Genomic DNA, 24664 nt, shown 5'->3' with positions numbered 1-24664 from the left:
AATGCTTGCTATATTATATTTATTTCACTCAGTGACATACCACAGAAAGCCAAAAAAAACCCCAACCTGCAGCTTTTAGTGAGGGCTGTCCTCCAATTTCATCGTGTTTTGCGTCGGTTTTCTTTTTCCTTCTGCTTTTTATCTGTCTGGTTTCTATTTTCCACTCTGTTCTTTCCTTCTCTGTTTTGTTTTGTCTTGTTTTGTTTCTTTTTTGCCGTTTTTGAGGAATCTCAGTTGCACTGAGAAGCCTGGGAGGTATGAGTGGAATGTTTTGATTTAATACATCCTTGTCTGAACTTTCCTTTGACAAATCAATTAATATCTGTGGATTTTGGGGGCAGAGGACTGGTGGGCACAGGGAGATGAGGCTGCTGTGAGGATGGGGAAGCTTGGCAGCATGGCTGGGATCAGGAGGGGAGGGCTCTGGAGTGCTTGCTTCAGGTGCAAGGGGATGACAGGTAAAGTTATGAGATTCTTTCAGATTCTGAGCTAAGCACCTGACTGGAAAGCCTGGATACATCATCCAGGTAGGAGCTCACCTTGCTCTGCAATGCCAAGTCTGAGCTCCAGGTTTAAGCTACAATCTGCAGTTTGGCAGAGTTCTGTTTTGATGCTGGTCTTGTGTTTGGACTGATGTAGTCTGGGGAAGGACATAGCCTTTGCTGATGTATGGGCGATCCCAAGGACCCAAGAAGAGATGAGGATTAGGTACCTGCTGAGGCTTGGGAGCATTTGAGCCAAAGACCCTGGATGCTGTTAGAATAAACTGCTAAACTCAGATCTGTTGCTGAAGGCTGTGACGGCTCCTGTATGGAGCCCCACTTGGCTCCATACCTTGTGTGCATGGGGCTCTGCAGCTGTGTTTTTCAAATGCCATTCAAATGAAAGCAGAAAGGGGAAATCCCATTTCACTGGGAATCGCTCTCAAATGCACAGAGAAGCTTTTCCTCCGAATCCTGTCTTTTGGCTTTCTTGCTGCAGAATGACACGCGGCATCTTTCTCTTGATCAATTTGTTTATCATTTCCGTGATGATCATCTTCAATAGCAAGACACGACAGGTTTCTGTTGTTAATCCTGTTAGTGCTGGCATTGGAGCAGATATTTAGTTTAGGAAAAACATTTGGGTTTGCTAAACTTTCTTGTAGATGATGCCTGTGAATACCAAAACATGGTCTGATATGTTTGAATTTTCTAGACTATTCCCAAGCCGTGTATTTCCATCTGTCTGAGTCCTGCTGCTTGTCTCTCCCCATACATATGTGCCAGCACCAGACTTCCCTTCTGGCTTTCTTTTCCCTGACTTCACACTGGGGTTCCTGAGCAAGCAGAGCCCTTTTCTCCGTGCCCACCTCCTGGACCCACCTCTCCACCGGTGGCTGATGCCACCCTCCCCAAGGGAGCCCATCCTGCTGCATGGGGCTGGAGCTGCTTCTGCTGTGCTCCTCCTCCAGGACAGCAGATAATGACCTCTCTTCTCTGTAATGTTTTAAAAGTGATGTATGACTAGAGGAAAATGTCAGAGCAGAGCACTGGAAGACTGATGACCTCCCATGTATCTTCTGAACAGGTACCCAGCTAGCAGAGGCCCCATATGCAGTCCCCCTTCCCTCTCTGCACCCATGCGTGCTATTTGTCTTGTGGAGAAAACATTAGTAGGTCTAAGAGGGTAGTTCAGGCTCCAGAGCTCACCAAGTCCTTGACCTCTGGGCTGAGACTGAGCTGTGGAGTGGTGACTAATGAACAGCAATTGCAGGGGTGTGTTTTGTGTTGTGGCTACATGCCTCTGGGTGGAATGCATCTGCTAAGGTACCGTATGGTTACAAGGGCAGGGGACACCTCTGTAATAAGCAAGCCCCCATCTTTGCTGTCTTTGAGTTATATGATTCTCTGGTGCTGTTGGATAAGTTTTGGTTCAGTGAGGGAGTCTTGTCTTCTTTCCCTGTCACCCTCCTGATTTGGTCTTGGCTGTTTTGGGAGCCTGAGTGCTCCTGAGCGTTCCAGTGATGGGTTTGAGGTGGCCTCAGTGGATGTCAGGGTGGGCTTGTGGGTTCTGTCATGGATGCAGCTCTTGGATTCCAGACTGCAGCAAGGCAGCCCAAACAAACTGAAAGTACTCAGGGGTGAATAAAGCAATGGCCTTGTTGTCCTTCTGCAGGTCATAAACCAACTACCAGTAACTGCAAATCACTAGGAGGTGCAGACCATAAGGAATATTTCCGTTCCTAGTCAGTTGACTGCATGTCTTGCTCCCGTTTCCCTCCCAGACAGATCCAGTTCTCTTTCATGAGTATTTGACCCTGAAGTACTGGAGGGTGTATTTGGGTGAGCTGGTTTGGGAACCACATCACACATCTTGCACTCTGGAAAATCAAGGCATCTCCCTGTGCACTTTCCTGGGTTTTACCTGTTTTTTCCCAAGAGCATCATTTTGTGTCCCCTCTTTTCTCCTTTGGCAAACAGTGAGGAAGCATTAAAACCAGTGTTCTGCAGTTCTGGGTTTCACCATTGTGGTTTCATTGGAGCATCTCAAATCTCTGGGTGAACAGACTTTTAAAATAAGCGTTATTTTAACCTCCTCAAAGGAAAGGAGAAAGTGAGGCAAAGAGGTTTTGTGTTCTTGTAGGGATTTTAAACCTATGCAAGAGAGAAAATAGGCTCCAGGCAGGGCTTTTGATATAGAGGCAATGCCTGGAGGCCCTGGGGGGAGGGTACTGGGAGCTCACTCCTGCCAAGGACCCCCAGGGATGCTCCTCAGTTACCTGAGTGGTATGGGTCTGTCTGGGTATGGTGATGTGGGCACTTGCTGAGGCCTAGGATGTCCTTCCTCCTGTCAGGATCCTTCACTTTAGGCTGTGAGTTTGCTGCCCCCATCAGTCTGCTGATTCAGGAGCCTGCCTCCTTCTCCTGTGTGGTGCTCTCCTGTAGCACATGTGGCCCTGCAGAGGTGAGAGGTAGAGGGTCTGGCCCTACAGTTGCCCAATGGGACCTCCTTGGGTTGCTCACATAAGCCCTGTGCACCCTCACATATGCCCCTTGGGTCACAGGAATATGGCCCTAGAGTGGCCACTGGGCATCATGTAGGTGAAGTATATGGTGGTTCTTCTCTTCACGCCCAAGGATTTAATCCAGGCAGACCATCCTAAACACCCATTATTGCGTGTACAGCCCAAATTAAAACAGCCCCACCAAATCAATCAGCATTTGCATGGTTTAATTGAAGAGGAAGTATGTGCCCCATCACTTACATCATCTACCGTCTCTTTTTGCTCTCACTGCAATGGTGTACAGATTATTACCCCATCCCCAAGAATGTATTTCAAGAATGCAATGAAAAAGAAAAAAATACAAAGAATATGTAACTTTTCTGGAAATATGATATTTCATGAGGGAAATTTGAAGGATAAAGTAACCGAATTCCAGGCAAACAGGCATCAGTATTGTTAGGAAAAACAGCTCTCTGCAGGGCAAAAGAGAGTGGCATGCCAGGTTTAAAGAGGAATTTACAGCCACTGACTGCAAATTACCTTATAAAATTCCTGATACCTTCATGAAGTCATCAATTATGTGTTTAGTCTTGATTGTCATTTATTGCACTTCCTAATTGTTCAGTAAACTTTTCTGGCTTAAATGCTGTATTTCAAACTGACATGAAGCTGGTTTATTGATGTAGATTGCTAGAGTGTGTGGTTTATGTGTGGGACAATGGGAGAACCAGCAGTAGAAGAGTCTCTTACCCGCTCATAAAGGCAACATAGTGCTGGTGATCGGAATTCTGGTCAAGTTAGTGTAGTTGTATGGAATTATGAGTATACAGGGAATAGTTATAAAGGACCCTTAAAATCAGGGTTGTTCTTAGTGTCGAGTGTGACGGTAAAGGCAGCACACAGGCTTTGAATCTTTTGTCCTTTTTTAAATGGGTGGAGGAAGGACAGATATAGAAAACATGTAAAAAACTGGGGAATTTACACCGAGTCCAAATGAGGTCTTCTGTTAAATCCTTTCCAAGGCACAACATGTCTGGCATATTTGGATTGTTGGGGTTTCAGTTATTGGCATTTCTGCATTTTCTTGGGTTTACGAGGAACTGAAGCCAAGTTCCACCTAATGCATCCCCTGTCTTGGTTATGACACCACCCGAGTGGCTCACTCAGTCTCCTAAGTGAAATTGGACATGGTGGGATTCACAACCCAGAACGCCCAAATCCCTTTTTCTTTGAAGCTATCCTCGGCTCTTTGGGTTTCATTCCTCGCTATTCTGTGGAGGCAGCGTGATTCCTATCATACCATTGTAGATTGCATAAAATATTCCCTGAATCCAACACATTGCCTTAAAATCTGGTGTCTGGGCCCTGTCTGATTCTGAGCAGAGTAGCTCTTGGATTGCGTTTCCATCCTCAACCCAAGCCAAGTTCAGGGAGACTTGATTGGGATATCGGTGAGGGGTAAGAGCCATGCAAATCTCTGCTGTGATTGATGGAGTGGTGCTCAGTGAAGACAAATATGTACAAATACTTGCCCAAAATAGTAGGGCCTCGATTCAGCTGTAACTGGCAGAGTTTTCAGCTTGACTTTCAAGAAACATTGTTTTTGATTGACCTTCATGTGAGTCAGCTGAAGAGCCAACGCTGCTTTTCACAAGGAGAGTTTCAAGCAGTGGAGAATCTCCCCTTGTATGTAAAATTAGGAACTTTACTATATCATGAGCGATTAAACCAGACCCCCAGGGAGCCCAAAAGAATGTTGTGTGACTTCCTTGCCTAATGAACACAGAACAAATGTGAGAATGTGTACATTCCAGCAAATTGTGTGCTAATTGGCCTTAGAGAAATGCTAAATATGAGGAAGAAATGGGAATATAATTTCAAACATATTTGAGAGGTTTTGCAGCCTCCTTGCAAATAAGAGGGGAAAAAAGAGTCAAAATTCGACAAAACTATTATTTGCTATGATTTATTCACTCAGTCTTGAACCTGGGAGTTATTGGCAGCTTCAGCTAAGATTCCTGCTGAGTATTTCTAGTTACAATGACTGTATGCAGCATGTAGCTCAACGCTGTTTTTTTGGCATCATATCATAAATATCTATTTTAATTCTTGTCTCTATATGTGTATCTAGGGTTTGGTGTTTTTTCCCTTTTTCTTGTGAAAATGACTCTAGATGCAGGACAATATCCTGCTCCCTTTACTTAAGAGAATACTCCACTCAAGTTCAACAGTAGGATTATTCTCCTTGGGTAGAAACCCCTTTGCCAGAAGGCCCGTACATCACTTAAGTACTGGCTTAAGCAGAGAATAAGTGTCCATCTGTGCAGGGTAGAATTTCAGTTGTTGTCAGGGAAGTTAGATCTGACCCATGGACTTAAGGAATTGCATATTTACTCCCTATTCCTAAAATCCCATCTCTTCCACTCTCTGCTCTTTACCACTCAGGACTCAAGAGTGTATGTATCAGTTATTGCATTTTCTTTATGTTTTTGTTATGTCTTAGAAATAAAAGTGATTGAACATGTAATTTGTGCACTAGAGGTGAATTCCAGCTTTTCGTACTCTGTGCTGTGAGTACCAGAATCTGCTATTTGGGCTTTTCCTTTGTAAGAAGAACACCCCAGAACTTGTTACTAGAGTTGCAGTCTGATGCATTGAAGTGTTGCATTTTGGTCACAGTGGAACTCCTTTTTCCAGTAGTATCTTAAGAAGAGATAGAAGGTCAAATCTGTTCAAAATGAAATGGTGTGGTGCCATCAAATGGAAATGTTTCAGTCCTTTTCTTTAATGATTTCAGCCAAATCAGAATGTCCTGAAGAAGTGGTGTGATTTCACAGGATTAGCTTTTCCTACTGGGAAAACTGGAACCTGCATTATTTAAGTTGAAGTGCCTGCTAATCCAGAGTCAATGTGGGTGACATTCCTTAGGACTTTAGGGGAGTTGCTGAGTGGAGAAGCACTCCACAGCAGTTGGTCTCATCCTGATTTAGCTCTTATTTGAATAGGTTCACTTTAAACTTCTGGAGCTGTTGTTTGATTTGGACTGTCCTCGATGTGCTGAATTGGAAGAGCAAAGTGCAGTACTTCATCTATGATCTTAACTTGTTCCTCCCAAGCGGGCACGTATGCATGAGCATCCTTTTTGCATCCCTCAGAGTTCTTCAGGACGTTTATGGTAGTTTGTACCGTGGAGTTTGTTTCCTAACTAACAATTTCCTCTTGGTTGTTGAGAGGCTTAATTGCTTTGAGGTCTCCTATTATAAACTGTGTAGATGTTGCCAGTATTTTGTCGTGTAAGTAGAGCTGCTGTGGAGGGGAGGTATGTGTGCTTGGAGAGGCGCTGCTCAGCTCTCGTTCCTGTTGGTTTCTGCTGGGATGTTATGGATATACCAAACATCTCTGAAAATACCACTTGCACATTCTTGGGTGTTTGTAAATTAGTATAAAACTGAAAAAACCCACCTCTTGGAAGCCTTGCAAACATGCAGCAGCTCTTTCATAGACTCACAGACGGGTTTGTGTTGAAAAGGACCCTAAAGCTCATTCAGTTCCAACCCCTGCCACGGGCAGGGACCCCTTCCACTGGAGCAGCTTGCTCCAAGCCCCTGTGTCCAACCTGGCCTTGAACACTGCCAGGGATGGGGCAGCCACAGCTTCTCTGGGCACCCTGTGCCAGCGCCTCAGCACCCTCACAGGGAAGAGCTTCTGCCTAAGAGCTCAGCTCAATCTCCCCTCTGGCAGGTTAAAACCATCCCCCCTTGTCCTATTAATTTTATCTCACTGAAAAAATTACTTTCATTAATTTTATCATGTATATTTTAAGTGTGAACAGTCATAAATAGCTCATCTTAAAAGGGTAATCTGCAGAAGCAGGAAGATTACAGTCCCAGGGAAAGTGGCTTGTGTGATTGCTGCTTATAGAGTTTATAGGAAAACAAGATGTACCAGTTGTTACTTTTGAGATGGAAGAAGAGCATGATGTGGGTTGCTGGGTCTGTGAATGGATTTGGTGCGACTTACTTAGTTCTCCTGGACTTCTAAGTGTCCCGTGAATTCAGAGCATGCTACTGCTAAGTCATTTCCACTCACTAAGTACTTGGAAAAATCCTTTTTGTTGCCATCAGGGGGAGCCTTTGAGACCTTTCAAGAGGGAAAAAAAAATATATTAAAAAAAAAAAGAAAGGAGGAAAAGAAAGAACCGTCCCAGCTCAGAACCAGAGATCTCCAAAGCAGCAAGCAGCAGAACCTTACCTGTGGCTCCAGCTCAGCCAAGGAAACCCGGGGAGCTGAATTCCTTAGGCTGTGAAACATTAGCAATATTGAGAGAGGATTTTTTGACTCAAGCCACCAATAAAATTAATGATTTATTTTTTTATTATGATTAAAAAAATAAAAAACACAACCAAACCTAAATCCAGGAGTCTCTGGAGCATTCAAAAGCCAAATCCTGCTCCATGGCTCCAGCTTCTGGAAGGCAAAATGCTCTTCAAAAAAGCTTCATTCTCCTTTTAGCTCCTGATGGTTCGATGGGGACCTTTTTGATGCAACATTTGGATTAGCTGCACACAACTGCACTGAGGGGGACCACAAAAGGGGGAGCCCGGTTGATTGCATAACTTTAGGAAAATACTAAAAGAGCAAAAGAAAGATATAGGGAAAAAAAAAAGGAGAAAGAGTGAAAAAAAAAAATAAAGGGGAGAAAGAAAGCAAGCGAGCAATTAAAAAAATATCTGAGACTCAAGTTTCAAGACTCTTTATGTGCTGCAGAGGAGCATAAGGTTTACCAGCAAAGTGCAACGGGGAGTCTGAGAGGAGAAATAGCTCTCTCTTTTGCCAAGAAAGAAAAAAATAGGAATGTGTGTTTTGGACTGGACTGAGCAAGAAAGCTGGGGAGCTGGTGGGAAGCGGGGTGCAGGATTCCTGTCACATTGATCCATTCATCTTGATTGTCTTCTTTAAAAGATAAATAAAGGGCGGGGGGGGGGGGGGAAGTGATAGGGGAAAGAAGAGGAAAAGAAAGGGGGGAAAAAGCAAACAGCAAAAGTGTTTGAACCTCAGGAGCTATCTGCTCCTTCAAGCTGATTGATTAGTCATGATCCCTGCAGTTTTAATGGGAATCATTCAATTGGGAAGGTGGAGCACCCTAGAGTAGATTAGCATATTCTTGTTTACTCATCTTCTGAGGGGCTTTTTTCTCTTTTCTTTCATTTTGTGGAGAAGAAGGGAGGGGGGGGGGAGGCTGGGGGGAAGGAGGGGGCTGTGCCTTATGTTATAAAGGAGGCCAAAAAAATAAATAGATTAGAGCATCTTTTGGGGGGAGGGCAATCAGTGGGGCTGAGTCTTGGAGGAAGCTGGGGGGGTTGTGTTGGGGTTGTTTTGGGTTGTGTGTGTGTGAGTGAGGGTGTGGGGTTGTTGGGGTTTTGGGGGTGTTTTTTGGTGTTTTTTTTTTTTTGTTGGGTTTTTTTTTTTTTTTTTAAGAAGGAAGGGAAAAAAAATAAAGGGAAGAAAATCCAGCAGAGAAAAGAAGAGAGAGGAATTCCAGCTGTGGAGGAATAGAGAAGAAGAGAGATAGAGGAGGAAGAAGAGAGGAATACATTTCAAGCAAGAAGGAGTTTTAATTTATTTTATTTGCATTTGTTTTAAGAGTAAAAAAAAAAAAAAAGGAAAAAAAAAGAGAAAAAGATCTATAAGCAGGAAAAAGAGAAAGAAAGAAAGAAGGGGGGAAAAAAAAAGAAAAAAAGAAAAGAAAAAGCAACTGAGAAGGGTTATAAAAAGAGCAAATACCAAGAAGGGTGAACAAGAGAAGAAAGTCAAGGCAAGGAGGAGCCCAAAGCTGGCAGATCGGGAGGATTTGCAGGGGAGAAGGGGGGGGAAGATTGGAAATGCAGCTCTGGAGTTTGCTGCTGCCTCTTGCGCTTCTCTGTACAGCCCTAGCGAGTGGACCCGAATGTGGGATGGACGAGCGCTCCCGCAGGGCGCGGAGGGACACCAGGCAGAGCCGCCCGCCCCACCACACTGCCCCGGGCACCTGTGCCACCAGGTTAGCCCGGGGCAGGCGCTCCCCGGCCGGGCTGGAGCCCGGGCATGGCCCCCGCAGGAGGCAACAGCGGGAGGTGAAGGACGCCGAGGAGTCCCTCACCCCGAGCAGGGCGCTCTATTTCAGTGGACAAGGTGATCAGCTGCGGTTGAAAGCAGATATTGAGCTGCCCCGAGATGCCTTCACTTTGCAAGTGTGGCTGAAAGCCGAAGGAGGACAGAGATCTCCGGCTGTCATTGCAGGTAGGGAGTTGGTCGTGCCTGTGGCTGCAGCATCCCTTGTAGGTTTGGGGAACCGGAGCAGCCAGCTGTAGGCGTGCGTGTGTGTGTCTGTGTGTGTGTGTGCAGTGTGTGTGTGTTGTGTGCGTTTGGATGTGCCTCGGACACACACACACGCAGGGATGGGAATGCCTGTGTGGACACGGTTGGCTGCGTTGGGTATCTGTGTCTTTGGTGGAACACTAGAGCTCTGCAAAGTGTCTGGAAGTCTGTGCTGGCAGGAAAAGTTATGTAAACTTTTGCATAGGGAAATGGCAGTATCCTGGGTAGTTCCTTTACTCCGTGTGTATGGAATAAGACGTGGATGGTGAGAGCGCTCTTACGGTGGGTTTTTACCTGATTCTTATGTTGGAAAACTAAAACAGAGTGTTTGAAAGTAGCTTGTGTTGTGTGTACGGAAAGAAACATGTGTGTCTGGTGTGTGGCTGCAGAGAAATGCATATCTAAGGTCCCTATATGATTTCCTTAGTTTTATTAGCTTTTTAGTGTACTTCCCTGTTGCCCTTTCGGAGGCAATGTTAGCGTGTGGTTTCCAGAAAGCTGTAAAGGAACTTTTGGCTATTGTGAAACCTACACTGAATCCAATGAGTTTATAAAGTTCCCAAGCCCTGGACACTCAGTGAAGGCTGGGACCAGCACTGCAGCGAGAGGATGTGTGGAGTGTTTTTGTCTCTCCTTAGAAATGGCAAGTGTAACACAAATGATTGTAAGGTCAAATAGCCCTATAAAATCATTTAGTACTGAAAGCAGCTACCAGCCTGGGCTGGCTGAGCTGAGCAATCATGAGGAATATTGCACTTTTCTTATTTCAGTTTTATGAGCCCATCATGAAGTTGGGTCCTTTCCCTCCCCTCCCGTCTCCTCTCCGCTTTAGTGATAAAGTGCAGCAAAGTTGTCCTGAAATCGGATACTTTTTGGGGGGGTTACCAACCCTTATAAATGTCGCCACATCCATCTTTTCATTGAAGGAAGTCATAGAAAATGGAAATGCCCTTAGAAGAAAAAAGTCAGAAAGAGAAAGGGGGGGGGGGGGGGGAGTGAGAGAAAGACATGTTTTACAGTTCTTTTGGCAAGGAGATTCCCTGAGAGTACAAAGTTTCCATGTCCTAGGATGCCTTAAAGAGACAGGGAGGATTTCCCCTTTCCCTTTAACTGGAGTCACTTCCTACCAGAAGGCAGTGGATGCATGTGCTGTGGTACTGGCTGCCCTGTCCCTGTCCCATGCCACTCTCCTCCTGCCATCCCATCACCCCATCGCCGTCCCATGCGACTGTCCTCTTGCTGGAAAGTTGCTTTGTCCTAAAGAAAACACAAACTGAGATGAACTCGGCAGCGCGTTCCCTTCGCTTTCCCCAATCCCAGCTGCTGGGCTTGCTGTGAGGAGGGGGACACAGGGTGTGTGGGGCTGCTGGGGTGGGCAGGGGGTGCCGGGCATGGGCTGGTCCCTCTTGCCTTCAGTAGGACAGGCAGATGAGTGATTTCATAGTTGAAATAGCTTATCACTTGCTTGATTTCCCCTGGTTTTCTCATGCTCTACTCTTCTGCTTCCCAATCTTAAGCCCCAGGGCTCCAAGTGCTTCCCTTTCAAGTTAGGAAAGGCAGAATTTGGGTTTACACAGATCTCATCAGTGGCGAGACATAGCCAGTGTAATTCTTAATGTGTTTAATCCAACACCTAAGACCCTATGTCTGTCTTCGGTGCGAGTATCTCTTAATTCACACAATAGGGAGCCTAGACAAACACACACACACACACACAAAGATCATTTGTAGTAAAATACTTTAATTGGATGGGGGAGGTTGGGTTGTTGCCTGTATAAAACACTTGACCCATTTTATGCATGGAAATAACATTCCACTGTGAAAAATGAAAAGAAATGCCCCAGTTTTGCACAGCGGAGCCTGCAGCTCAGCCCGGGAGGACTTTGGGATTCTATTTGATTTCCAAGCTGCCCCTGCCCCCCTCACAGGCACTCTTGAAGAGGAGCCAGGTTTGGCTCTGTGTGTAAACACCTGGAAGAGCTCCAAGAGGAACTCACTCGGAGTATCCTCCGCACACCACAGCCTCCCAGACCTGCAGCAAGCTTAGGGAGAGATTACGCTTCCCTCAATGGGGAAATAAAGGGTTCTGGCTGCCAAAACTCTTGGCTTTCTCATTTTCACTGTTTTGGGATGTGACAGGCTCCGGAGCCTGGTTCTGCTGTTGAAGTCACATCTGTAGGACCTCACTGGAAGCAGGAGCCCTTCTGGGTGTTTGCAGGGGGTAGGGACTGGGTCAAATTTGCTGCCAGTGCCAGAAATGAGTTTCTCCCCAGTTTACATCCCTGTTGCGGAGTGGGGAACTATAACTGTGCAGCCCTGAGGGAGAGGGCAGAACTGACTTTAAGACACCCCTTTTTCAGAGTCCTCCTTGTATCTTCACCTGCTTTCTCCCCCCAACCTTCCTCCTGTGTCAACTGCTCCCCTTCCACCCCCTTTCTGGCACTGCAAGTTGTATAGGAGCCCCACGTGCTATAGGGGAAAGCCTGCTGTGTCTGTTCAAAATTCCCTGTAGGACCCAAGTTGTTATCAGCTCCTACGCCTGAGCCCTGATATAACGGAGCTCTTCTGCTAATCCAGGCTACAGGAGTTTCTGTCTGGAGCCAACTCTCCTTACGTCACCCTCTGCTGCAGTATTCAATTTGTTTTCATAAATGGCTAATTTTACAGCGCTGTTAAGTGGGTTCGTCATCGTGCCGGGCCATGCCCTGTCTCTGATGATAGGCAGCCCTCGGTGCCAGGCTCTGCCAATTTTCACGCCGGTTGGCAGTGATGTTATTGCTGCCCTGGTTGACTTCCCTGCTATCTGTTCTGGCATTTGTCAGGGAAAGCTGTTGGGAAACTGGAAGTGTGACCCATTGATCCGCGTTATGCAAAAGCTCGGCAGTGTGTTTGTGTCCGCGCTGTGCTCCGCCGGTGCTGCTCTCCCGGCTCTGTGTGTATTCTCCTCCCTCCCCAGACCACATAGTTCTTGGACAAACACTGCTTGGATGTGCGTACCTACCACCCAGCACAGTACATCCCTCTTGTAAACACACACATGTGCACATGGTATTAATCATGCGCGTTTGCGCGCTTTCCCCTCTGCAGAGCCTTTGAACGCGGCTGTGGTTGTGGAGGAAGGAGTTAAGGGCTGGAGTGTGCTCCGTTAGGTAACACACACGCCGTGCAAAATAAGAGGCTTCAAAGCACCACTGACCTTGCTTCTGTTGTAATCAAAGAGATTTCAGTTCTACTGGGGAAATGCAACTCCATCCTAAGAAACAGGATCCTCCCGAGTCCCTGTCAGTGTGTTTGCTGCTATACGGCTCAGGGGCGGGAGAGCTCATGTTTTCATAGGAATGAGATGTTGACTCTTTACTGGCTGGGAGCTGAGGAGCGGGATGAATGATCTGGAGTAAGAAGGCGTGTCTGCCCTGAAGAGTGAAAGCTGTTTGTGTTTTGGTTGGGCTTTTTTTTCCCCTTCTCATTTTCATTCTCCTCTGTCTCTCTATTCCCGTGCCTGCCAACAGAGATGATGATCCCAACTTAATAAGGCTTCATATGCAAGGGAGTGCCTGTGTTTTCCCAACTTCAGTCCTTGATGAACGTAAAACTGCAGCAAAATTCAGAGGGAAAGGAAGGCTAAAATCAGCACAGTGGAGCTCACTGAGAGCGTGTCAGGGTCTAAGAAGCATCTGTGCTAGGTCCAATAACTGGTCAGTTATAAAGATATGTAATTGAGACTGTGTAGGTCTGTTCCTTTCACAGGGTATAAGAACATAAGTTTGCTTTTAGGGGTTAATTTGGTTCCCTTATGAAGTTTGGGAGTCTCATATTGATTTAATACACTTCAGGGGAATCAGTGAGTTGGGTCTTGCCCCCAGAGCTGATCCTTGTAGCGAGTCTGTTGGGAACTTGAGGTTGTTTTCTGTAGAGTTTACTCTGAGTTTCAGTGGCATTAAAATAACAGGTAGATAAACAATGCAGCATTTCTCATCTCCAACAGCCTGGTGGTTTTTATAGCCTGAATTTCCTCAGTTTGATCTGTAGTGAAGTATTAGAATGAAGGACTAACAAGTAAGTCAATGTAAAGCTTGTAGTTCTGTCATGTAATTAGTGCTGGCATTAGCAGGGTGATGGGCATGATGGGTGCAGTGTGTGGACCAAAGTGACAGGAATTTGAACACCTGCCCAGCTGCTCCTTCAGGGTGACAAGCCTCTAACACACCATGGCTGAAGGCTGCAGGTACTGCTGTGGTTTTGGCTTCCCTGTAGACAGGGTCAGATGAGTGCCTGCTTCAGGACTATAGATCTGAAGGAGGCTTGACTAATAGGCCACGATAAAAACATGGCATAGCTGGTCATTCACTGAATATTTGCATTTGAAACAGCACATTTCCTTCAGGCTGCAGAAGCCAGGACAAGAGTCAGAAACTGGAAAAGAAAGAGAACTTTTTCTTGCCGTAAGATATCCGATTTTAACCAGTCTCATTCTTCTGACACTTAAGAGGCAGAACAGCACAGTTAGAAGAAAGTTGTGTTTGGTTTTGTTTTTCTTATAGCACTTACATGTAGACTGCTGTAATTATTAAGATGGTAATGAAAGAGGGAAATATGACTGTGTGCATGAAGAATGGTGCATTCAGATTCCTAAATGATGTATGGCTGTCTTCTGTAGGCGCGGAGATGTGTCCCAGGCTGAGCTCGCCTCTCCAAGCTTCGTTTGGGCCTGATTTATTTCAAGCCACCCTGTTTCAGTTAGAAAAACTCGTGCGAGGCATAAAGCAAACTGAGGGGATGGTGTTTGGAAAGAGAGCGGGAGCGGGGCTCTCCCTAGGGGTTCATGGAGATGTCTGGAGAAGCACAGAGCTGAGCTGCGGTAGTGAGGGCAAGAAGAAGCCCTTGGAGAGCCTTTGCACGCTACATCATTGCAGAGAGACTGACTTGGTCAGTGATGCAGGTGCCTGAAAGTTAACACATCAGGTTGAAGCTGCTGTCTGGGTCTCCACATCACCTCCCACCTGGAGTGCTGTAGGTGTCCAAGGGGATCCTGAGGCTGTGGTCGCACTGAGCAGAGGCAGAGGTGCCAATCATCAGCCCCAGCCACATGGGACTGTGCTTAAATCTCAAATCCTAGAGGGCACTGCAGCAGCTGGGGGGGAATCCTGACCCAGACCCCCCTGGCCCAAGGTAGGTGCCACTCACCTTTGTCATGGAGAACAGGACCCAGGAGTCTGCTGATGCTGCTCCATTAGTTTAATGTATTCATTAACCTTTGCCATGGGTGGCAGAGATCTTTGGCCAGCTACCTTGCCCAGTGAAACACGTCCAGGTCACTGGGGCATGCTAATGGGTGGAGAAATGCCTTCTTTGGAGCCTGGGTCTGGCTCCATCAGGGCATACAAGCGAGGTGCAGTGCCAGTGTCTGCCTGAGCAGCTTTAACACAAAAGTGCAGCAGGACCAACGGGATTTAGGGTTTCTCAAGAACCCGGAGTAACCAAGCGCCTTGGATTTCCATTGCTTGTGCTGGCCTGAGCCAGAAAAAGGAGCCAGAATATAGTGGCTTTTTTACAAAAAGGCATATTGAAAAAAAACAGAAATAAACCCTTTGGTGGCTGGGGTCAGCTGAAATGTTCCCGTGTAAGAGTTTTGCTTCCAATTTAACTGTTGTTTTTTTTTTCAGCTTCTCTTTTCCTTTCCCTGATAGAAATTATAGGAGCAGAAGTAGAGAACAGACCACCTGGGTTGCCAAATTCAGTCCCCTGCAGTGTCAGGGATATAACAGCAGATAATTAGTCCAAACATTCACAGAATATCCACTTTGTAGGCTGTGATATAGCACAGGCCACAGAAAATTTCCCGGTGCTCTATTATAAACCAAAGGTCTTTAAGCTAAGACTGAGAGTCACCACTATAATGTAAGACAGGAAGGGAGAAGGGCAGATTGACAACATCTTAAGTACCTCAAATCCAAAGTGTTGGCTTACAAAAGTGTTAAGTATGGGAAAGAAAAACATTTGCTGGTAGAAGATATCAGCTTTCTTCTTTTCAGAAAGTGCAAAAAGAATCAGGTGTTTTGACAGCTATGAAACTTGCATTGGAATTGTAAGTTAGAATATTTCCCAGAGATAGTCTGTTTGGATTAATTCCCCTTTTTGCTGAGGAAAATATTGTATCAAACATTTCCCACTCTTCTCTGCCTGGGTGGCAGCTCCTACATCCCGACACAGTAAGAACAAACACGTTCCCTTTATTACATTTTTACTTCTTCAACTCTTGTAGTCCAGGCTCTTCTGAAAATGCATCAGAAAAGCCGTGTTTGATCAAAACCCTTTACAGTCTTCTCTCAACTACATCAGCAGGTTTAATATCGTCTTTTTCATCTTTAACCTCCTCTGTCAATACTACCAAATGTTTCCTCTGATACCATCCTTACATGATCAGGATAGATTACACTTTCTATTTCAAATATGCAAAGTACCTTTTCTACTTCCTAGGTTCTGGGCATGTGTTCTGGGCACAGAGCAATTGCCTGGGCTGTCCTTTTTGGGTGTTTATTTTCCCCAAAGGTTTTCCTTCCTTCTGACCTTATCCTTCCATCGCTCTGTGGGCATTGCACCCTCCTTGGGGTAGCTGACATAGATTCATAGAATCCCAGGCTGGTTTATGTTGGAAGGGAACTCAAAGCTCATCCAGTTCCAATCCCTGCCACAAGCAGGGACACCTTTCACTAGACCAGGTTCATCTGGGTGTGATTCTTAGTTCCATTTCAGCTTTTTGTGGAGAAGAAATGCTTGATTGCTGTTCTGCTAATTTCTGCTCGTCCCTATCTTTCCCTTCATTTTCTCCGGTGTGAGCATGCATGCACACACACTCACAATTTCCAAAGCACCTTTGATTTTTTCCCAGATCAATAGAGCATTTAAACTCCACTGATCAAGGAAGAGCAGCTTGTTTATTTCCCCACATATCCTGACACAAGTGGCAGCAGATCTTGTAAACTGCTTTGATTTGATGTTAGTGCCTATTTTAAAGTTTACTCTCCCTAAAGCCATCCATGAAGTCAAAGTACTTTTACTCTGAACATGAGCAGAGCAGAATTCAAAAAGGTGAATTTAAAAGAGATCAGGAGTGAATATTTATAATATTTATGATCTTATCCCAGAATTTTGCTTTCTGCTGCCCTTGTGCATAGTGACCAGAGCAATTCACTTAGCCGAGCACTGTTCAGCACCCATGAGGTTGTCAGCACCGAGTGAGAACACAGTATGTATCATAGAGCTGTGAACAAATATAGATTCAAGTCAGGTTATCCTTGGTGAGAATGGGGCTGGATTAATGATGTTAGATTTCTGCAGGCAGCATGGATTTGATCCTAAACCTCTTCAAGAGCACGATAAAATACCATTGACCTAGGCTGACTCTGGCTCAGGCTCTGATTTCACTCTTCGGCTTCCCTCCCTTGCAGCCTGGACCTTTCCATGGTCCTTGCTTTACCATCCTTTATTTTGCTGTGCTTTCTTGCTTTGGATACAAGAGAAATAAAAATGCGAAGCCTTACTTAACGTCAGAGGAATTGGCCAAGGGAAGGGGCCATGTTTGGTTTGGTTGGTTTTGCTATACTCCAAACCCCACTCTGGCCTCTGTCTCTTTCAACCTTTCTCTTCTTTTCTTTTTTTTTTTTCATTTTCTATTTTTTCAGTGTCAAAAAGAGCACTTATTCAAAACACACTGACTAGGTTTCTGTTTTGCTGGGTGATGTAAGTGTGGAACTTTCCTGTCCAATCTCTCCACCCTCTCTTATCACCATCATAGTCTCAGTTCTGTCTCTACTATCTGGTGTCCTTGATTCCCCCGTCTTTCCGTTCTTCCTGCTCCACACAGTTGCTGGCTCCCTCCTCCCTAACAAGTGTGTGCTGTGGGTAACCCCATGCTCTCTGCAGTTCTCATCTTCTTTTACCGTGGGAAGGTGGTTATTCCCTGCTGGCAGACCAAGGGTGGCCACCAGGTTGGTGGCTTCAGCCAAGCGGTGTTGGAAGTGCTGTGGGAACAGAGGGTAAGCAGGCTGTGTGTTTGTGTGCTTAGTCAGGCATATGTTCGTGCATATTTTCCAGGAATTATTGATACTGTTCTGTTTAATATCCATCCTAGTGGTACACAAACAAGGAGCGAGCGGTTGTTCTCACAAAGAGGGAGTGAGGGTGAAGTGAAACTGAGAAGCATCTGGAACTGGCCTGATGAAGCAGCATCTAAGAGATATGATACCAGCTCATGAAAGCAAAACAATTGCTGTGTTAGAGAAGAAAACCACTCTGTTCTTTGCTGATCACCTCCTGGGGTCTGGTAGGCTTTCCTTGAGTCTTCCTTCTGACTCTTTTATCTCTCCTCTTTCCTCCCTTCTGCTGTGTTTTTCCTCCTTTTCCTTATGTAATTTATTGTCTCTGTGTTTGCTTTAAATCACTTTCCCATATGGATTTCTCTCTTCTGACCCATCTTCCCCTCCCTCATCTGATTCCCAGGAGTCTTGTGTCGTCATGGAATTGGGAGAAGAGCAGCAGCCCTGTTCCCGACACCGAGCATCAGCTGCAGGCTCTTTTCCTCCCTCGTTTTCTTCCTTGCCTGTTCTCTGCTGTTAGTATTGGAAGCATATTCACAAAGATCATCCATTGGATTAAGGAAACAGATCTTATCACCATTACTTTGTTTGTTTTATTTAAGACAGGGAAAAGAAATGGCAAAAAAAGGCCTTCACTGTTACCACTATTACTTAGTTTTCAACACAGGGGTTTTGCTCCTGTACTAATGTATCCTAGTGCTGTTATTTGTCTTTCTCTTTGCAGCAAGACAGTGGTTTTGTCATCCTGATAACTGCCTCAAAGCATGCTCCTGATGGTGGTGATATGTTTCTCAGATGTGAGAGAGCATTGCCCTTAAAACCAGGGAAACTGAGGAACAGAGGGATGCTCTGGTCTGACCAAGGTGTGTGTTGGTGACAGAGCTAGGAACAGCGCAGCAAGGTTGGCCTTTTGTTAAACCTTTGTTGGGTTTTTCGGGGGCAATTCCAGTTATTCCCTAGCCTAACTTGTTCTCCATGTGAAGCCAACTCACCCTAATTCCTGTAGGATGTTTCCTTGTGATGGTTCTTCACTGGGTAATGGCTCTACTGGGCTAATGGTGGTGATGAAGTCTTTGAGTTGGTGTCACACTGATGACAGAACTGGCAACACAGGGGATGGGAGAGGAAGGCAGCTGGCGTTTGTGACATGAGCTCTGTGGAGATGGCAGAAAATCAGATGGTCTGGAATTAATATCTCTGAACCAGACATGCTGGTGATGTCTGAATCAGCATGAGTTATTGTATTTCCCAAATGGAACAGCGTATGCTGCCCATAATGGGAGAGAAAAGCAAATATCAGCAAAGCCCCATAGTTCAGAGAACTCTTATTTAAATTAGAATACTTTGATATTCTTTATACATCTGTGCATTGATTAATATATTGACTTGCTGAAACAGCCTGTAAAATGCGTAACTGCTTGTCTTCCCAGGAAATGCTGAAAATCTGCCTCTGAACATCACAGCTTACCAATGAAAGGCAAAAGCAACTCACTGATGAGCAGCCTGCTCTAGTGGAAGGTGTCCCTGCCCATGGCAGGGGGTTGGAACTGGGTGAGCTTGAAGATCCCTTTCAGCCCAAAGCGTTCTATAATAGTTAAATACAGATCAAATGCGAGGTTGCAGAAGGTGCTTTGCATCCAGTGTGTTAGTGCCCCAGACTGTTCTGGGGAGGGATCATCATCTAGCGCACACCCTCATGGTTAAACGACCCATGTTTCTGTTGGGAGCATCACCAAGGAGGCTGTATATCATACAATCAGCACAATTTTGTTCTGAATTCAGCAGCATCTGTGCTTGTAAAGTCTGAGGTGCTAAGGTTGAAATCTGGAGCTTGCATTACTACTGTCTTACATTGCATCTGTCTGTGGATAAACAGAGCAGCCTCTCTGAGGTCAAAACAGCACCCTTCACCAATGATAATTTAATGGGAATTATTTTCAGCATGAACTAGACAAGAATTGGAAGCCTGCAGTGCTGTAGCTCATGAATGGAGATGTTCAGGGAGAAAAGGAGTGCTGGGAGAAAAAGCAAATGTTAACTAAATGCATTACGCACATGATTTTGAAACATGTACTTGGCAGAGAGAAGGGTGAGCAGTACAAGCCAGATACTGCTGTTAAACACACCAATGTAAACCTAGAGTAACTCCTTTGGAGAAGAAATCAGGGGGGGCTGCTCCAGACCAATGAACATGTAGAATCTGGGGCAGAGACAGAGTGCGTGCAATGGGGAAAGTGAACAAGCTGAGGAGTGGATGTCATGGAGAGCAACCTCCAACCACCGTCACCGCTGTTGATAGTTTCATTTGGGTGTGTAATGGTTACGGTGATGCAGTGGGAAACGTTTGTACAATGTGGGGTTGTTTTTACTTTTTGGAGCATTTTCTGTATATACCTATCATAATCCCTCCAGGCTGTGAAATTAGGCCATAGACCAGTTTTACAGCGAGACCTTTGTGTTTTCCAGCAACAAACACCCTCTGAACTCTACCCTCCAGTCTTGTGGCCCTAAACTCCTTCACCCCCTCCCATATTGTCCCATCTCCAGCAATAATTTCCCCTCCTCTGTTTATAAACAAACACCCTCAGAGGAAGTTCACAGGAAGAACAGTTAGTTAATGAAAATCAACCATGCACGCAGGTCCAGGCTGCGGGTTGGAGCCAGCGGGGTTGCTGGATGTTTCCTGCTCTGCATCTGCTTATAGGAGTTTCTTTGCTGAGATGTTTGCTTGTCTGTCTCACTGTGCCTCTTTCTCTTCTCTTCCCTTCGTCACGGAAAACATGAAGAAAAAGGAAGTAACATTATAGTGTGAATACAGCGTGGACAGTATTCAGGAACCCTGAGCAGGAGGCTGGCATCAATGAACTTGTAGAAGTTTTTCTTGATAAACCTTGTCTTTTTCTCTTTTTTAAAGCCTGAAATCCTGGCTTCTGGCAAAACTCTTGCTCAGGGGTTGTGCAAAGGCTGCAAAAGGACTAAATTAGCCCAAAGGGTAATTGTCCTACTATAGCCTGAGCACAAGGGTGGTGAGTCTGGGGTTCATCACTCCCACAGAACCATCAGCTTTAAGGAAGTGGGAGAGAGTAGGACCCAAGGAAATTGGTACCATGATGGGAGTTATGTAGTCACCACAAACTCTGGAGCAAAGGATGGATAGGCATGGTAATGATGCTGGGAAACAAAGAATGCTTTAAGTTGCTCCAGAGGTCTTCCAAACCCTTTAGAGCACAGGGGGAATGCAAGAAAAACTCAATCTGTGATGCTCCTGGGTTATATCCTTAGTACTGCACCTTGGTGGTCTCAGGTAGGAGGTGAGGGAATTCTGTGGGTTTTTCCTTCCAGGAGACACCGGGATCCTCTAAAAAGCCTTTCTGGCAACTCAAAATGTGTGAGAAAATCAGTAGATAAAGAAAAGCTCAGGGGGCAGCACTGGGCAGGGCTGTGGCTCCTCACATGTGCAGAGGTGTAGTACTGACGCATTGCTCATGTCACCATCCCAGGCTTTTCCATAGGGAACCCATAGTTCACCCACCCTTTTCCATAGGGAATGTCTTCGGAAACTGAGATTATGGGAGTTTTAACAGATAAAATAGATGTGAAAGTTGTGGTCCCACTTGTTAGTCCTAAGAGCCTTGAAGTTTTAGATGTATTCCAAGAGGTCTCCAGTGCTGGCAGAATGGCCATACCTTAAAATGTGACAGCTTCAAATAGTCTTATCTGTTGCTTTTTGTTGAAAGAGCAGTTTCTCTTATTGTACAAATATTTTCTGTCAGGTCTTATCTGTAAGACTATTCCAGTGTGGTCTCTCCACCTCCCACCCCAACTGGGGGGAAGACAGTCAGTAATGAGCATTTCGTAGCGCAGCATGGACGAAGTTTATCAGTTGTTGCACAATTCCTTTGCCTGTGAACAGATTGAATAAAGGAGGGGGACAGGGGTGGTAGAAATGATCCTGATTTATATGGGTGAGCTTCCTCCAAGAATTCCAGGATTAACTCTCAACAGTTTCTCCTAGGAGGAGATTTCATTCTTGCCCTTTGAAGAGCTCTGAATTAATGAAGAGCAGAGGATCTTCTGCTCTGTGCTGGGAAAGGCTGGAATTCCCCAAAGCCCTGTTGCTTGAGATGGTTTAATCAAACAGACTGTTTACATAGTGTGTCTCACCAGAGGCAATGCTCAAGCAATGGTGGACTTCAGCTATATGCTGTAATACCAGGAGTTTAGTTTGTTTTAAACATCAACATACCGCCAGTTTGACTTGGAAATGGCTGTATCCAAACACCTGCAGGCTCCATGGAGCAGGCCAGAGAGGGAAACAACAGCAGCTGCATCCCATAGAGGCGGAGTGATACCGTGAGGGGTCTGTGTTTCTTCTCCAATGGTTTCTGTGGGGTTGGGATTTAGCAGCAGAGGTGGGCTTGGGAGCACTTGCACTCATGGAGGAAGACCCCTTGCAGTGGTGGAAGGCTGAGCACTGAACCAAACTCTTCCTTCTGCCTTAAGCGCTGATGGAGAGGCAGAGAAGCAAGGGTCTTTCTGCCCCATCCCTATGTTCTGTCTCATACTGAGAAGGCCAAACTGTTTTGGTGAAAAGTTTCTGTGCTTTGGTAACTTAAGAAGGCACTAAAGGAAATGGGAGCTATGTGTTTAGTAACAGAGAGAGGGAAGAAGGAAGCAAGATTCTTTGCTTCTTTCTACCATCACCCGTCTTTCCCTTTCCCTCCCTCAGGATGAATGTTTCTTGTACCTATACCAAGAAACTCAATGCTTTATTGCACATCTGTATGTCTGAAGCTGGCCATAAACCTTGAGTCAGGATCTAAACTTGTTCAGATAATTTATTCTTTCTTTTAAATACTTTGGTATCTTCTGGAAGTGATGTATTTCCGCTCCCCATGCACAGGATCTTCTGTGCATCCTTGAGGAGGATGCACGTAAGTAGGCAATGTGGCCAACATTCTTCCCAACCCAAGCAATCCACCCAGCTGTTAAGCAGCGATGTTATTTATTGGGAACTGTCAATGTGTTCAACACATGGTGTCCTCTGAACTGACGAACTCCCAGCCTGGCTTTTATGGGGTTTGCCTGACACTTGTCAAACACTGGTGACAGGGCAAGCTTGACGAGGCACACGTTTGATTGTGAAAGTTATTATGGAAGGGCACCAGAACAAGATGCTCTGTGAGAAAAGGAGAGACAGAGACTAGTTGGCAGACAAGGAAACGGGCAGTTGCAAAGGGTAGAGGTTTCTTTTTGGCTGGTGGTTTTGGGAAGAGAACAGAGATTTCCTTCAGCGATAAATGAGATGCTTTAGGAGAAAGAAAGGGTGTTTGTTTCAGCAGTGATGAAACTGCTGCTGCATGAGAGAAGCAGGCTTCCTCTTCTGTGAATCCAGGCTGCTGATTTTATGACAGCGGTTGGAGGTGCACAGGTTGCTCTGGGGTTTTAATTGCCACTTTTGTAATTGCTCTGATGTGCTTCAGCACTGTCCTTTCTGCCTGTGAAGGTGGGACAATGGTACTCAACATTATTGAGGTTGCAGCTCAGCAACCTCAGAGAGATGTTGTTTGTAAGGATAAGGTGATACCACCAGTGCAGCCCTTTGCTCATGTGTGATGTTGTGAATGGCAAATGCCACGCTGTTGTGGAAGAGGAAATCCTCAGCCAAGAGGCCCCGTTGCTCTGGGTCTTGCTTGAGTCCCTGCAGTGTTGTGCTGCTGTAGAGAGAAGACTCAGCTTGTGGAATGCCAAAGAGAAAGAAAGACATAAAAATAGGCATATCTTGCCAATCTCCTACTTATCTATTTGTCCCATCTTTTTTCTCTTGACTTGTGTAAGCTCGTATTCATGAGCATCACAGGTATTTATTTTCCCCTACTGAAAAACAGCACTGTTGCCTGAACAGTGCGACTCTGGCCACATTCCCTCCTATTTGGCACAATGTAAACTTGGCTCTTTACAAGTTAATATTTTCTGTCAACAACCTGCAAGAAAACATAAAAATCCGTGCTGATAAAATTTGCAGATGTTGCAGAGTTGAGGGAGTGGTAAACAATGACCAAAACAGGACTCTCAGTTGGGTGGTTTCAGAAACTGAGAACATGCAAACAATATGCATTAGAATAAAGCCAAATGTGAAGTCATCTATATAGGAAGAGGGACGGCAGGTCCTACATAAAGGATGGATGGGGGGGGGGAAGGGTCTTTCACCTAGAAGCTAAACAAATAGGAGTAGGAGTAACTGCCTGTTGGAATAGATAAAGAGTGTAAATGGGAGCTGCCAGTGTGATGCTGTGGCCAAAGGTTTGGAGTCATCGCTGGCTATGTAAACAGGGAAGCATTGAATGGGATAGGGAAGATTGTGTTATCCCTGTTGCTGACAATGCTGCTGCAGTACTTTGTACAACTCCGGTATCCACAGTTTAAGAAGATTGTTGGATGAAAGAGGATTTAGACAGAATAATTAACAATGACAATAATTACATGATTAGCAACAAGTCTTAAAGTATTTGACTCCAGAAGATTAAGAACTGACTTGATCATCGTGATATTTAAGTATATGTTTTGGGGAATATTAATCTGATAATTGGAGGTTGGAAATCTAATAATAGAGGATAAGAGTAAATCCAATGGATGCACATGGAGACTAAGCAACTTCAGACAGAGAAAATGCTGTATTTTAGCACTGGGAGTAGTCAGTCACTGAAAATCCTTTCTGAGAAGAATGGTGGAGCATGTCACCATAACTTTCAAAGTAAAATTCAGTGGTTTTCCAAATCACAAGGTGTTTAATAGGAGTTAATTCAGTCATCACCGTATTGTGTCTGTGTGCTTCTAACATCAGAGTAGTGTGGGGTTTTCAGCTATTACTGCAAAAACATACTTGAAGCCAACAGTAATTAGCACTAGGTGCTAATTTTCAATCTTTACCTTTTCCAGTATTTCTATGGATTCTCCTTGGTGCTGGTAGGATATTTCTAATCATCATAAGATTTCCAGCTTTTTGTTAGGACTTCCTTGGCATGGCTACATTGAACTATTAGGCTCGGTTTCATATGTATGCTGAGCAAGGAATTGACTTTTCCCCTTCAAAACAGGCCAGTGTGCTAATCTGAAAACAAGCTGAAAAACAAGACTGGAATCTTTTCTCACTGAAGGTAATAAGAGTTTTACTGTTGACTTCAGTGAAGCCAAGAATCTACCTCCGGGATACAAACTTTGGGGA

At 45.2% G+C, this 24664-nt stretch overlaps 1 protein-coding gene across 2 annotated transcripts in view; it reads left to right on the top strand.

Moving 5' to 3' along the window:
- PAPPA (pappalysin 1) overlaps nucleotides 1–24664 on the top strand; it is a 368516-nt gene that overhangs the window by 173979 nt on the left and 169873 nt on the right. Inside the window, exon 1 of one of the 2 annotated variants that reach the window (XM_061352950.1) lies at nucleotides 8472–9265. The exons of the other annotated variant lie outside the window; for it this stretch is intronic. Within the exon in view, the coding sequence (XP_061208934.1) occupies nucleotides 8869–9265 (397 nt within the window). The 5' untranslated portion in view covers nucleotides 8472–8868. Of the gene's footprint in view, nucleotides 1–8471; nucleotides 9266–24664 lie in introns of those variants that run through there. 2 annotated transcript variants of the gene reach the window in all.

Source organism: Neopsephotus bourkii, unplaced genomic scaffold (genome assembly GCF_033783945.1).
Source record: "Neopsephotus bourkii isolate Nb327-2 ecotype Australia unplaced genomic scaffold, CSIRO-AGI_Nbou_v1 NB_659, whole genome shotgun sequence".
In the NCBI taxonomy this organism is placed as follows: domain Eukaryota; kingdom Metazoa; phylum Chordata; class Aves; order Psittaciformes; family Psittacidae; genus Neopsephotus; species Neopsephotus bourkii.
This window is presented reverse-complemented; position numbering and strand designations above follow the sequence as displayed.